This window comes from Varroa destructor, unplaced genomic scaffold (genome assembly GCF_002443255.2).
Source record: "Varroa destructor unplaced genomic scaffold, Vdes_3.0 BEIS01000005.1, whole genome shotgun sequence".
NCBI lineage: Eukaryota > Metazoa > Arthropoda > Arachnida > Mesostigmata > Varroidae > Varroa > Varroa destructor.
In genome coordinates, this window is record NW_019211458.1 from 33,182,454 (window position 1) to 33,198,217 (window position 15,764).

Sequence of the window (15,764 nt, forward strand, 5' to 3'; positions counted from 1 at the left end):
TTTATTAAGTACCTTTTTAAGTAAGCAACTGAATTAGGGAGTAGGCTAATACTCCCCCCCCCATCCGGACCATTCGCCTAAATTAGAAATTAGGGATCTCGCTTAAACTTCGAGTTCTCTTGATTAGATCGAGGTCTACCGTTGCGATTATTTCTCTCCGGTTTTGTCGCAGGCAATTTTCCTTGGCGTGATTGGGTTCGTTTGCATTTTCAATAGCTCGATAACTCTAAGGTCCCGCAGGATTTTATGCTCTAGACTCAATGCGAATACGTAGCTGCGGTACGGTTTTCTCGTAAAATGCTGGGGGCTATAATGCCCTGCATTCTATCCAGAAGCTTATGAGTCAACTTATTTATAGTTGTCTTTCCCAGTATCGGATTGGCGTATGGGGATGCTACCCACCACAAACTCCAGAAGGTGTCTTCTTCTGTCTAAGGCTTTTTAAGCTTGTTAAAAGCAAACTCCGAAGGTCGGTAGCAGCCAGGGCCGCCCGTTTTGCGACGAAATGGACGCGTCGTGTGCCATTCAGTCACTGATCTTCAGAACCTTTTTGATAGTAGTGTGCGTAATCTTTTCCAAAATCGTACTGATCGCTTGAGAATGCGTTCATGGCGTCGTATTCCCTCCTAGCTTGCAATTATGTATTCTGCGGCTTTTGCCAGCATGGGCATCATGCTTATTAGTCAGTAAGCCAACGAAACCCCGGTGAATCCCTTAGATCTTGTGTTTTCAGACTACGCAGAACGTGCAATTTTTTAGATTGTAAGCAATTTGCTTACCAGAAGCATTTCAGCTACCATCCGCTAGATGGTTTAGGTGCGGTCCCTGATTAACAATAGCACGGCCTCTGTAGGGACTGCGTTAGGGCCTTATACGTTCATGATTTAATCCTTCTGCTGATTTTATTCATGCTTTTCACCTAGCCGATGGCCATTAGAGGAAAGTCGAAACTCATATACGCCTCAAAAACAACTGGGCGGGAGCAAATCTGTCGAGAAACAGTGTGGCTATGAGTCTTTGTATTTCCTCTGCTGGAAGTGATGGCTGTACACGTTCTATCTTATCCCGCATGATACGATACTCGTTTTCCGACCGTTTCGACTCCAGTTTTGCATAGAACAGTTCCCAGTGATTATTTTTGCTCTTGTAAATCTCTTTCCGAAATTTCCCGTTTAATAGCTTACACTTATTAACATCTTGCGGCCTCTCTGTTAGACTTTTCAGTTTATCTTAGCCTTGGCCAATTATTTAACATTGCTAATACATTGTGTCCCTTATGATCCAAAACTTCGCCAACTAATTGCATACTATTTCAATATTTCACGTAACTGCACACTATTATGTAACAAACACATTTGTCTAAAGCAACCCTCGTCGATAAAATATTCATCGCTTTTTATTTTTATTATTTATTGAATATACAACTGTTTATGCTCAGCACATTCCTGCTTATATGGGGCCACTGGAGTAAATGAAATGAAGGTTCCGCGATATGACGTTCACATACAGTCTGGCCCTTTAGCATTTAGATGTTCAATGAGACTTCAGGCAATTCGATAAGATCCCTGGTTAACTCAATGTTTCTTACACCACTGAAGAAGTCGACTAATGGTGTTTCTTTAATTTCGCGACGGAAGAGATTCTTACGAGTCGCAACTGTCGAAAGGCACTGACTCTTTGGGCACACCTGGTATAAATTAAAAATATAAAATAAAAAAAAAATGTAAGAATCTCTAATTAGGCGATTTTGTGAGTTTCTATTATGTGGCCAAGATTTACTCAAATCAACTTTAATGCCCGTTTCAGCGAACGATCAAATGTATTCGTTTCATACTTGCATTTAACCATATTGTATTAGATTTTAGAAAATATCAAGATTTTTTATAACATTCGAACAAAAGGAACGCAGAGATATTCACTTTAGCCAAAGTGAGAAATTTAGTTCGGTGTTTGTTGAAAATTAACGTGTCTTTTTAGTAGAAATATATGAAGTAAAAAGTAACTATAACTTGTAACATTACAATACGAAACAAATATAATACTGATAAATAAATAGATATTTTATCATTCTTATAATCAGGAGAACTGCATTTAAAAGTATCATGCACGAAATCTTTTATCGCTTAAGAACGAAATTTTTTATAGTGCCCTAATTATTTACAAACGGTATTGTTTATTGCACGAGTAGACTAATTTCGTGTACACTGTTCTATATAATATATAATATATATAAAAATAATATAATAGTTATATTATAGTTATTATTAATAGTTATATTATAGATTGTAATAATACAAACGTCATAGTAAAAAAATAATAATGGGCTTGATTTCCAGGCTGTACGTGTCTGATCTTCGAGTCAATCTCTCCTTGATTTATTCTTAATTTTATTATGTACCTATCGTAGCATCTTCTTTCATACTATACGACCTCTATGAAAAAAGTCTATGTAAGAAAAAAAAATAGGAACTTCGACGAAGAAGCTTGCTCTAGTATTTGAAATGGTATATCCTTTCAGAAAGAAACTGGGTAGGTGCAGCCAACTCAGCAGAAAGTGTTAAAAATGCTTAAAATATTTGCAATATTTTATTCATGTAGCTAAAGGTTGAATTTTCAACTTGGAGTATGGTATAGTTAATAGCTACATAGCAGATTGCTAAAACCTACCTTAAAGAAGTCATCGATAGTAGCTGAACTGTCCGGACTGATTCGTTCAAGAAACTGGAGGACGTAGTAGGTGTATCGATCAATAACGTAGACACCAATACGGGGATCACCATGATGCGACAGACTATCCTCGTCAACACGTGACGATGAGACAGCCAAAATGTTGGGCGAATAGAAAGGTAGGAACATCGACTCCGAATGACACGAATCCACAATGAATAGAATCTAATTTAGGAAAATTGAGCAAACAGTACACAAAGTTAAAAACCAAAAAGAGAGAGGCATGGCATTCAACAATTTGTCCCAGCAGAGGACATAACAGGAAAGAATATCTTGTACAAGAATTTGTTCAGCTTCGTTAACCTCACCGTAATATTCTTTGTTAGCATAAGAAGATTTGCTTTGTGAAGAGTCCCATTGCCTTTTACGATGGAGATTAACTTCAAATAAATTGATCTTCTCGCAATTCACATTATAAATATGGATATAGATGAGAATATTAGACGTATGGAAATTTAAATTTTATGTTTGGTTATATCTAATTATCGTGCCCACCTACTAAAAGAAAGGGCAAATCGTGGGTCCTACCTCGTGATATCTGCGCATCTGCCACATTTGCTCAAAGGCATCCGCCAACTCAACGCTCGTCAATTCCTTACTATCTTGAAACTTTAGGAACCCTTCACCGCCGTGCCCCGTCATATATACTAGTATGTTGGAATGCTGTAAGCGTTACAAAAACACTATAATGCATTTAAAAACAAAACCCCCTTAGTTAACAGAATAATTATACTACATTGATTTTAAGATTGGCATAAATGTGTTCACTCTTCCTAAGGAGACTTTCCGACGTTGGATACTAAATTGAGGTATATATGTATATTGGCCTGGCCTTTACTTAGGAGCCGTCCTTTGAACAGACAAATCGGTTAACTGTCAAGTCGATCAAGTCACTCATGCAAACCTTTCTTATTAATAAATAAGTTACGAAAATTCAAGAAGAGAAAGACTACTTAGCGTCTGGTATACAGATTCTCAATTAAAATTAATGGCTTATATTGATTAACATTTACTCGCTTAGAAATTATTCAAAGGTTTTAATAACTAGAAAAGAATATAAAACAGTGGAAGCTTGAATCGGACCTTAATATTCACTAGGAGAGGATGTTAAAAACTTCATACACAGAAGCTACCACTATGAGAAATATACGTTGATATCAGAAACCGAACAAAAATCTGCTTTATGGAGCATGGGTAAGCCTACCTTGGTATAACAATCGTAAAGATAGAGTATAATCTCAGCCTGATAGCTTCCATGAGCGTATCAACGATGACTTATAAATATATTTTCGGCAACAAACCTCATCCGTGAGAAGTCGCTTAGCAGTTGGTGTGTTTTCCGGCACCCGTCCGGTGAGCAGTCGAATGAAGCTCTCCACTGTTACGTCATAGTTTCTATAGTCGACCTCAACATCATCTCCATACACGTTCATATGCTGTTGTCGATGGTTAAAAATTGTTGCAGGTGTGGGATTACGAGAATTGCACGCCATGTCATCGGCTAAAGGCCAAAAGCAGACGACAAAATTACAACGACAAATTTCTAGTTGAAGTTGTTGGCCTTTTCAACACCAAACAACGCTAAGCAGATACCTGAACGAAATAAAGATCACCTCTATCTAAGACCTCATACCTCCCAAAAAAAACGGTTAATATATGTTATTACTATGGAGTAATGTATGTGCGTTTAAATTTGTAAAAATCACTGCACAAGTAACATGCCAAATATATAACTCTGTTTCCAAGTTTCAAATTGTTCATTTACGAGCTCACCTAACATTAATATGATACGTGAGTCAGGAATACCAAGACGCTTGACGCTTCGATAGATTGATAGCACATTGGCCACGTGTCTATAATTAAACCAGAACCGGGAAGTGCATACGAGCACTGCCCAGTTATTCGTGTGTCCTTTTGCGAAGAACGAAGTAGCCCGGGCTTCGATTGGCGAATTGCCCCCAACGAATTCATTTGAAGAGGTTTCGGCAACTACGGGTAACATACCGAACAAGAGGCCACACGGCACTAATATCAAGGCCGTGGGCCTGAACGTCCATCTTGAAGGTAACCGCGTCAACTTCATAGTGAGTTATACTTATTCAAGGCTAATTACAACTTGATGCAGAAGGTTTTCTATCTAACCCTCACTATCTGGCGAACGTTTCGTAATCACGTTCAAGAAAAAGATCCAAAAAAAATCTTTTATTCATACAATAGTTTTCGCTATTCTGGCTCGATGCGGGAGGAAAATGACGTGCCAAATAGTTCTAAATACTAAGATTGGATTAATATCGAATAAAGATAGGCTTATATTCAGATCTGTTATTTGGTTAGGAGGCGGGCGGCTTTTTGCTGTCGGAGAATCTCTACATAACTATTCATTTTCCATTTAGCCACAAAGGCTGCAGCGATCAAGGCGCAACCCGTTGGAAGGACCCATCCGCCACGTGGAAGTTTAAGTATCTGCAAAAAAAAGATAGAAAACGCAGTTTTTCTGATCCAATTCAAACTTCTACTATATTTTACATAACCGATAATGGGTAAAATATGTTAGGTTGTTACAAGCGAATCCGCCGAGCTTCGAGGTCGATTAACTTTTGAACTTCTTCGACTAGTCCTTGTTATTTTCTGCACACTTGCCTCAGCGCTCTGGTAGCTTATGGGGAGCCACAAACCTATCGTTCGCATCATATATAGAATTGCTCTATGTATGACTTCTCTAAGTAAACCAATAATGGGGTACACTTATCTCCCACTGGGCCTTTTAGAATATGGAAGGTCCCATAATCACATGGGCTAATATTGGGAAATAGATCAAAGCCAACATTGGGTATTCTTGTGTTCATCTGGGAAGCAATTTAAGAACCTCGATGCGGTCTGACGTTGTCATTGAGTACCCAGGTTGCATGTTTTCGATTGCCATGCCAACAATCCATGAGTCTCTTGACCCTTACGTTGAACCCGCTTGACACTATCACTGAACTCGAATTCTTTCCCAAGCAACGTTATTGTATTGCGTGGTCCTTCTTCGGCTGGCAATAGATATTAAATTATGTCTGGTACATGGCGATTATATGCTCCAGACGGGTTTTCGCTAATTGAAATTCCGTGAAATGCACACGGAAGGCACTACACGTATTTCGAGAGTCAATTCACGAAGAACCCATAATTTTGTAATACGCTTCAAGTGAAATGCCAGTTTTAACCGACAGAGACCTTAGACTGGAAACTTTGCGTTCGTGAAATCCTCCTCGATTGCTATACGTTCTTGTCCTTCGGATCCCGGCGTCTGATCACTCGTTGTCTTTCAACACTCCAATCTTCGTTTTTAAAACGTTTGCACCATATACGTATTGTTGTCGTTTAAGGCCTTCTTGCCTAATATCTATATCAGTTTTCAATGAAGTTTCGCAGCGTTGTGGTCTTCGAGAGGCAAAATCTTGACCACCGAGCGCTGATTTTCAAGACTAAAAGATGGTTTTCTTTTTGAACAGAAATCGACCAAGTATTTGGAAGACTGGAATATTTACCAGCAGAATTGATAATGGTTCAAAAGCTATTCGATTTCAAAGTTCGCGAAATTGGCTTATGTCAGTCTAGTATGTGTATGTAAGCGTCATATACCTACATTGTACTGAATACAATGGCCTAGAAAACTACAACATTCGGCAAACGTCTTAATGATATTCAAATTTTTTATGCCGTAACACTTTCAAATTACGGTGCAAGACTAAGCACTCAATGAACACTGTTAGGGGTAGGTAGGTGTTAATAATGAAAATAAAAACTGTTTTCCTTTTTTTTTGGTTGACTTCTTAGGAGTTTAACAATTCTACCCTCTTAACTTTGTTGAAGTTAGGAACAGGTTCGTCGGCTTCACTACAGGAAAATTTCGGCTAGCAGTATCTTCCAACTTTCGGCTTTTCAGAGTCTTAGGACACTGCCACAGGAGTTATGAAGCACGTGCATTCAGCCTCGAAGCCACGCATCCTATGCTAGAGGGTTTTCCGCCATTGCTGGACTGTAGGTAGCATTTTTTTCCGTGTTCTAGAAGACATTTCTCTTTTATATCAGGTCAAGCCGGTCATATTTCGTGCAAAAGCATCTTAAATAGGCTTAAAATTAGTTCTTCGTTTTTACATTTCTATGCCCTTTATTCACCTTAAAGAAACATATTGCCAATAGATTTGTGACTTGTACATGATCTACTTACTATAAAAATTTTCTGTTTTTGTGAAAAAGATGGTCCTGAAAATGTTATGCGCGAATGTCCAAATTTCAATACACGATATAAACGAAACTGACTTTTCATACCAGCCTTGTTATCCTTTCATCTACTACTACTACAGCGGAAACGCAATCGACATATAGCTGCTAAGCTGGGTACTACATTATTTTGCAAGTTGTAGGGCTGAGTGTGTGTGAACAGTTTAAACGACAACATGTCGTCCAAAAACTGTCCACTGAACTAAAATTAGTTTGATTTAAAAACGTAATGCGGCGTAGGCCCATCCTTCGTCGCCATTCCCATATACCTGTCGGCCGTTATTCACCACACAAACGGTGATGGCGGCTGTAGAGATCGCGTACAAGGTTGTTCGCCCGATGGCCTCGACGCAGGTCAACTGCTCCGCCTCAATAGACCGACCGCTTTCCAACGACATCTTAGATGAAAGGCAGCAATACCAATAGAAATAACAAGTGCAACAATAGGTTTGATTTTAGGTAACATTATGACAGTACTTCGAGAAACAAGTAAAATGCGTTAGGCGGTTTAGTGAACGAGCATGCATTCGTAGAAGACCCTCGTTACACATACTCAGTGTGCATCTGATATACTACTAAAAAGTATTTTCTCTAAAAAAATTGCGCTTTTTCAAACATTTATGTACGATAATAAAGCTAGTCTCTACAGTAACTACTTCCTAATTGGTTGTTTGCAAAGTTATCAGTAAGAACGCAAAGATTTCTTTATTGCAGATATTGCGTCCGCAACTGTTTCATTAATATAAGTAGTTGAAGTGGTCACGTAATAGGCGGCAAACCTCGCTAACCATCGCATGATGAGACTAACTTTATTGCATGGGCCACTGTAGTCGAAGCTTCAGTGAATTTCATAAATTATAAAACATGCAATAAAGGAGATCATATATTTTGTGCCATCCATTTGCCCGTGTGTTGCCGTAGCACTTATTTATTTCGGTGATTGACGGGTCATTTTGCTTCAACCTATATCTACAATGGGTTATCATGATTAAGCAAAGGTGTAATCTAATGTTCTAATAGGAGCAATGAGCTCTATCTAATGATGCAAATGCCTGTTTCGTGGAGAAGACGTCGATCAACGCATATAGGTCTTTCCTATTATATTGATGGAATTATATACCATATCGACAACAAACATTCTGAACTTACCGAGAAATTCCACTTTCAATTCCTACAGGCCTTTATATGTAGTCAAACACTAAGATTATGACGACGAGTTAAAATCTGACATAATCCAACACCATTTTAAGAAAGGGTAATTTTCCCGCTCTATAGAATAAACTTATCTGGTCCTCTTTTGTTCACAAATTGAATATCTACTTTGGAGTGTTCTTTTTGCCAACTGGGAATTCTGTTTTGACCGCTAGCCCTCGCTCAATTGTACTTTCCCAAAGCGCACTATCTCTATATTTGACCCAGAGTTGTTCAAGATCAAATGGCTGAGTTTATAGCTGTACCATCGTTGCAGTGTCTTATAGGCGCGTTCTAAGTATAGTTTGATAAGCTAGAACTCTGGACGACATCCGAGTACTGCTATGTTAACATAGAGCGATTAACTGGCGTAGTTTTGTTTGGCTTGACCCGAGAATGTAATATTGATAAACACTACAGCAGACGATAATTTGACTCACAGCTGTAGGGCAAGTATTGGTAGTTAGAGGTAATATCAATATATATACATCTGCTGTAGTTCACAATCTGTGCGTTGTTGGTGATTCTTATTAGTTGCTTTTGTGTAAAAAAAAAATGGTGTACACAAAGGACTACAAATTTCCCAATGACGAGGAGCTTACCGTTGATGAGATTAAAGTCGGAGCACCAACACTTCATGCGACAGGGCAGTTGCTGGGTCGCGCATGCGATGAACTTAGCAAGGTTAGTTGGCGGAAAATGAGTTCTTCAACAATTGTAATCATTTCGAAACAGTACCACTCGTGCTCTTGTTCCTACACATAAATGTAGACAGCAGTAGCCTCGGTTAACCTAATTAAAAAGTATTTAGAATAGATATTTGCTTGTGAGCTTTTTGTACAGGCATCTGTAAAAGTTTAAGTTGATTAGTTAGGAGTACTGGCTAATCCTACAACGCGGGGCTGATTCAGTTATTGTCGAACAGGTTAACATTAGTGCTGCATAATATTGTTATTTGAATTTACAGCAAACGAAAATGCCGGTGAACTAATTAAAACCTTTAGACAATAAAACATGGCCTTCAAAAACAAATAAAACACCACGGATTTTGTCGTAACGAAAATATACATTCGGGCACAAAGCGTTGAAGATCGGCTAGACGACGAATAAAAATTTTTAAAAATTCTTATCATGCATATTTTTACTAATTACAAAGGCTCTCCTTAAACGCGAAGTGCAAATATTACGTTTTATATAACTTGTTTGAAACGTTAAAGACTAGATACTCCTTAATTTTCTAATTCGTTCATATAAGAAGAGGCCACAATCACATACAATGCTGTTGGCTGTAAGGTACAATTTATGCGGCCTAGCAGTTATATTGCGTTATTTAAGCCGGTAATGGTTGTGTAGATCTACATACAACGAAGAGCAGTACTACGCTCACTGGGGACACTACTTAAATAAAAATGTTATAGTTTTTTTAGCTACAATAGTTTAAATAACAACAGCTAGCTCGTCCTCTGTATGCTGCTTTAGGAGTTCATGCTGTGTCGTCTGGAGACCGTGGATCCGCGGAAGTGTCTCGCTGAAGGTCGTGCAGTTACTGCCTGTGGATTAAGGTTTCTTCAGCAACTAAAGAAGCACTGCGCTCAAGAGGTCAGAAAATACACATTAGGCGAAGAGATATACTATGGTAGAACGTTGATTATTAGTGTCCATACAATTCAAGCATAACCCCTATGGAAGTATAGATAAAAGATTTACAAGAGCTAGGTGGTGAAACACATTAGGAAGACCGCAGATCCTTGTTTCGAATGCAAAAGTGCAGTTGCAGAAGCTGTAGATGGGACACTTGTAGCCAACGATTTTGCAATTCAATGTTACACTCAATAATCTAGAATTAAGTCTAATAATTGCTTTTAATCCGAGCAATGGGACTTGTTTGACAGGGTTTTAAAACCTTATCAATGTTCCTAGTTAGACTTTATTTACCACTCTAGATTTTTCTACAAACTTTATTATAGACGAGGGTTGATTCCTTTACTCGAGTGATTTACTTACTTACATGTCTTTCTATTATACTCACGACTGACTAATCTAGATCTGTCAGTGCTATAATAGACAAAATTACACATACAATAATGATGCGATGCTACGTATGTATATAATTGTTTCAGGTGAAGGAGCACGCTAACTGTTTGGAATGGCGCTCCTACGATATGCACCCCCGATTGTAAGTAATAACAGTCTGATGCTACTTCTTATGCTTTTGCTTATCTATCATACGATACATATATATCATGTAGATTTTGGTGTTTGCAATACTACGCTTACTATAGGGATCAACGAAAATCGTTCCAAATATGAACACGGAAGATATATTCATGCACACAGTCAACGTTAAATCTAAGTTAATGTAATACTGGTGCTGTTAATGGGTTACGTAACATGCTGACGTAGAGACAAAAGAGAAATCGCAGCGTTAGGTTCCGCGAACAATATATACTATGTAGCTTGTGCGAAAAAGAAGTTTTCATTGTTACTATTCAACCATAGAATTAAGCCACCTACCATTAATCGATTAATAACTATGTGCTAAAAGTTCTAGTCCATCTTATGGCTTTCTGGTACGACTACATTGCGCAAGCCTTTGTATGTTTTGCCCACTTTAGCTCTAACCAGGCACTTTATTTCTCAGGAAAGCATATTTGCGCTCATGCACGACGTATGCATTGTTACTATATAATCTGTTATAGTATACTCTGATATATTATGTATCCGATATAATACTTATGTCCGAATCTATAATCCGAATAACTTCCGATCACTAAGGATGAATTAGAGGTGTAGCATATATTGTCGTTTTGTTGAATGGTTTAAAGCTTCTACTATAACATTAGGTACACGCCGCTATACTGATGCAGAGGATTCTAGCATTCTAGCGTAGTTGTGAAGTTGGTATTACGGCAGGGGTACATACACAATGTAGGCTATACACGTAATATTGGAAACATGTGCTTTTGTAGAAGTGTAATCGTAACTAAACCATTCGTTTCTTATATGCATTTTTTTTATTGTTCTCATTTTAAGCTGTCGCAAAACGGAAGCAATCATGGACAAGTGTGTATTTGATAATCTGGGCATTGAAAGGCCCCATCTTGGCTACTTTTCTGCGCCTCGAGTGCATGAAACACAACGTCCAAAGCCGATAGATCCAATCGCAGCGAGGGAATTCAAAAAGGCCGTCTCGTTAGACGAGGCGCCGAAAGAGGTAACTAGATTTTCATTATATATCAATCCGCTTTGTTTTCTAAACAGAAACGAGGTCATTGTTTTATTTATTGGTAACCACTGGAAGCGCACTTGGAACGTTTTTACTTAGGTTAAGTCTCTTTTTTTTTGATGAATGTAGTACAAATTTTAGACGATCTCTAAATGTGTCTGATCTAAAATGTTTCAGTATTCGTAAAAAACAAAATGTTTCTTCCATGTATAAGGTGAAGGCTGCTTTCATTCGTTTGTTTGATGGACAATTGAATTATTTGATGCACAATTTCAGATTCGCGAGGAGTCAGCTAAACACGGCCTGTTTAAGCTCTAAAGCCGTTTCAACATTAGTTTTATTACCGAGGTTGGTTTTCTTGTTTCGGTGCCATCGTCAGCTGATGGATGCTATATGTGCTTTCGAATATCTATTCGTGCAAGGACGTGGCTCCCTGTGAGCTGTTATTATGTTTTAGCTATAATAAACAAACATTTCAAAAAATAAACCGAAAACATATACGTATAGGCTTCGTGAATTGTCCTTAATGTAATAAGACTGAATAATGACTTGATTGTCATATTCATCTGTAATTAATGATGAACGCTCTATGATGTTAGTACGCGCAATCGTTGACGATAAAGTCATTTCAACTTTTTGTAATGGACAACCCTAAATTGTTGTCAGCGCTACGAACGACAGTATGACTAATGAAAGAGTGCTCTTATGAATTCTCTGAATTGTCAAGCATCAACGCTTGATTCTAGTATTCGATATTCAGGAAACTATTTGTCTATCAGAATATTAAATAGTAGAAAGACATTGCGTTGTGCCATTAGTTTACACTGGAGGTTCATATAATTTTGTATCAAAACAATTTTTCGTCTGATCTTCAGTCAATAATGCACTGCCGGTTATTAACGATGTACCTAGTTTATCTTTCAGGCAAATTCATTTTTATAAATATCACTATATTTGCGGTAAACTGTTCAGCATGTTTTCACAGTTAAAATATAGATGGTAAATGTCGTCTATTAAGGATATTTTGCAAGGATCGGAACAGGTGGCAGTCGGAAGCAGCGATAACCAGGATTGTAAGCTAAGTGAAACGAAACACGAAAGCTGGACAATGTTTCGCAAGTCAATAAAATTTTGTAAAGCCGGATGTTATCATAATGAAATATCACTTCTCTTTCATATACGATAACTGGGTGGTTTTCGGAACGGTCGGGCTATTAGTAATACTTAGCTAACGGTTCTGTTGTTTGCTCACAAGAGAGTATTCCTTACGGTTCCACCAAACACACAGCATTACTTTTTTTAAATGAGATACGGTTTTAGCTCTCATTTAAATTATACTACCACGCGTTGACTGTAATCTGCTTTAGGTAAAGTTACTAAGGATTATTTAGCTTTGATCACCCATAACCATTTTTGAAAAAGGGGGTTCTCTGTACTCAAATTTCGAACATGTTTGACCATGTAGTCGTTTGCATCAGTTGATTACTGGTTAGATCCTTTTTTTTTTATTTAACAAATCAATGCGTATCAAAGTTTGCCAACTTATAAATTATATCCGCACGTTGTTTGATGGTCGTTTACCAACGACATTGAAGTAAGATAAGATGGACTGAACTTCACTGTACTTAGAGGGTTTAGATCTGTATTGGAAATATAAAATCTCTTGTGACAGTTCTGTCACAAATATGCACAACAGGAAAGCTATTGACTCATGAAACGCTAACTTAAACCTTTTACTTAAGTCCCACCATGAAGTTAGAAGCTGACAGAAATGTTAATACAACGATTTCAAACGATCGTACAGTGTACATTAGACATGGACCGTCTCATTCAGTGGCACTCGCTTCGAACAAGCTTCCTTCAGTGCTGAGATAAGGTACGGCTTGAAAAGCCGTACCTTATCTCAGCACTGAAGCAAACCAAGTGGCTTTAAGAACATTTTTAAACAGCTGAGAGGATATGCTTCATGTCACCATATAATGTTCACAAACAGAAAGAGTTTTCTGTTCAAATTTGTTTAAAAGAATCTTTGGTGACTTGTCTGATCGAACTAGGCTTCTCGTTGCATTCCTTGCAATCAGTAACTGGATAGAGTCATTGATACTAAGAGTGAACTATATATTTTATTGTTCACTTGGCTACAATTTATCAGTAACCAAACAAAAAGCAGTACCTGTACCAGTATCAAGTCTTCGGTTATTGTGTTTGGGATCATATCATTATCTAGAATGGTTAAGCAAAATATCTCAAGATTTATTCGCATAAATAAGTTGTTTCTTCATCCATCAATATATTTTGTATATATATATCTATAATTAAGAACTGCTGGCATTTTACTGAACCTTGATAGGCTTCTCATCCGGTCGAAGATATGTTTTAATATAAAATACCGCGAATAGTGAGGAGATGACAAATATATTCACTAATCCTGATCAAAAAAAGACAAGAAAGTGGATTTGGGTTAGTTAATGGAAGACGAACTCAAATATTGAGCATGTATGAAGTCGGTAGTGTTTTTGCGCTTCACCAAAAAGTGATGAATGATAAGGAACCAGGTCTTTTAGGTTTCTCTGTCAGCGACCGATCAAAAAATAAATTTGAAATAGTTAATAATCTATAGCCATTATTTTTGGCCCCTGCATGTCAGTAAGGCTTATGTTCTTTATTGGGTAATGCTGCATATTTAGTGAAATAAATGCCCAAGTCAAGTACATATATATAAGAACATGTCGCTCATAACCGGGCAAAGGCAATAGATTTACATTTTTGACCACATAAATGAAGCTTTTGCAGTAATGCGGTATTGGCATAAAGTGTAATATTGCTTCATGACCTGTATTTAGTATGAGCAACTATGCTTACAGCACATACTGACCATTTATAAGAACTCCCTTGGGGCGGCCGCAACGGTCACCTCATGAGTACATAGAGACCAATTGTAGAATAATTGCAACGATCTGGACTATATGTAGAAGTATCAAGTATTTTTTCCACCATAGGTAAGGACGCATCGAGGGAAAAGCTGCCAGTAGGAAGTAACTATACATTATTATGTGAATTGACATACTGATAAGGGTACCGGAAATAAGTATATTTATCCAATCTGAAATAGCAAACGTTGGAGGAATCCGTTTAGCTATTGCATAGACCACAAAGAGTCCATCGTCTTGTTCCGTGTTTCACACTAACTAATTACGTTTGTGTCGCTTTTAATCTAAAACCTATCTGCGAATAAAGCAAGTATAGATTGCGAAATCCATCCACATTGGTCTATCTAGATGATTATTGGTCAAGTATTCTTGGACGGGGTTTTCAAATCTGCATTCTCATAAATAATTGTTACCTTTTTCTATCATTACAGCATTGAGTGGTACGGCTGACTCTGAATGAAATAGAAAAAGTACTACTCGACACACAATAATCTTACCCTGTCGTAGGTACAACCAGGCATTAAAGCATACGGTGAGGTGATGATATACATGCAAAGGTATGACATGTGACTGCTGCTTGGCTAACACGAAAAACGTCGTACCAATATAACTGCACATAAAAAGAGTGGTAACCAGTCTTGCATAGTCGAGGTAAATCAACATTCGTTTCGATGCTCGGTGGTGCACAGATGATTGAGAAATGCAACTGCCAGCACGCAATCGGAGAGTAGAACTAAAAAAAGATTGTATAATCTTTTTTAGTCAATTTTTATCATTAAGTTTTTTAGTCAATAAATCTACTTTTTAACTATCAATCTTCGCGTTACTCAAATGCGTGGAATAGCACATCTAAATGCCCCTAACGAAGGTAATATACGTACTTATATAGCTATCTTCTATTCAACCCGTTTATTTTTAGTAAATAACGCATACATATGCATGGAACATAACGTAGAAACTTCTGTAATAGAAGCTAAATGATATTGCGAGTTTCGCATGGTATACACGATACCTCATAAAGGCCATTTCAATAGGCTTCCGTCCCTTTTAGATCAGATCGTCGACTCGCTTCCTCAATATATAGCGGTCTTTTACCAAGTAAATAAAAATTCCGGTGTCCCGCTGGAGGACCACGATGCGTTTAAGATGGGCTGACTTTACACGATCGAGCTCGCCTAGTTGATTTTCTGTGAGGTGTTCCTATACAAATGGTAACCCATTGGCTCATAAGCAGCAACCTTCAAGTCAACATGGGCAAGCATTGCTGTTATTAAAGACTTACATAGGTCTTTTATTGCTACGGCCAGCAGATTCTTCTGCATTCTTGGTAATGTATTCACTAAATGGTCGTTCATTTGATGTTAACATCCCTCTTAGGTTAGTAAAAACATTGACGTATAGTCTTGTTTGTCATAGTGGAGATC

General features: G+C 37.8%; 2 protein-coding genes and 1 long non-coding RNA gene across 5 annotated transcripts; 1 reads left to right on the forward strand and 2 right to left on the reverse strand.

Annotated features, from left to right (window-relative positions):
• Nucleotides 1–1,378: 1,378 nt before the first annotated feature.
• On the reverse strand, nucleotides 1,379–8,320 carry PIG-K (Phosphatidylinositol glycan anchor biosynthesis class K). 3 transcript variants are annotated; one of them, XM_022809403.2, is made up of 8 exons: nucleotides 8,143–8,320; nucleotides 7,263–7,391; nucleotides 6,573–6,774; nucleotides 4,501–5,190; nucleotides 4,029–4,228; nucleotides 3,256–3,390; nucleotides 2,668–2,892; nucleotides 1,379–1,687 (listed from the first exon to the last, which is right to left on the reverse strand). In XM_022809403.2, exons 4-8 carry the CDS (start codon nucleotides 4,808–4,810, stop codon nucleotides 1,526–1,528), a joined length of 1,032 nt encoding a protein of 343 aa, XP_022665138.1. In that variant the 5' UTR covers nucleotides 4,811–5,190; nucleotides 6,573–6,774; nucleotides 7,263–7,391; nucleotides 8,143–8,320; the 3' UTR covers nucleotides 1,379–1,525. The 3 variants fall into 3 exon arrangements, with proteins under 3 accessions (XP_022665138.1, XP_022665135.1, XP_022665139.1); XM_022809400.2 differs by having other exon boundaries at nucleotides 6,564–6,774; XM_022809404.2 differs by lacking the exon at nucleotides 6,573–6,774.
• Nucleotides 8,321–8,460: 140 nt separating this feature from the next.
• On the forward strand, nucleotides 8,461–11,921 carry ND-19 (NADH dehydrogenase [ubiquinone] 1 alpha subcomplex subunit 8). Its single transcript, XM_022809405.2, has 5 exons — nucleotides 8,461–8,868; nucleotides 9,664–9,783; nucleotides 10,305–10,360; nucleotides 11,218–11,398; nucleotides 11,687–11,921. Exons 1-5 carry the CDS (start codon nucleotides 8,740–8,742, stop codon nucleotides 11,726–11,728), a joined length of 528 nt encoding a protein of 175 aa, XP_022665140.1. The 5' UTR covers nucleotides 8,461–8,739; the 3' UTR covers nucleotides 11,729–11,921.
• A 1,452-nt stretch (nucleotides 11,922–13,373) lies between these two features.
• LOC147755587 (uncharacterized) lies at nucleotides 13,374–15,188 on the reverse strand. Its single transcript, XR_015329431.1, has 3 exons — nucleotides 14,838–15,188; nucleotides 14,286–14,513; nucleotides 13,374–13,838 (listed from the first exon to the last, which is right to left on the reverse strand). It is a non-coding gene; the product is annotated as an uncharacterized LOC147755587 (long non-coding RNA).
• Nucleotides 15,189–15,764: the final 576 nt, after the last annotated feature.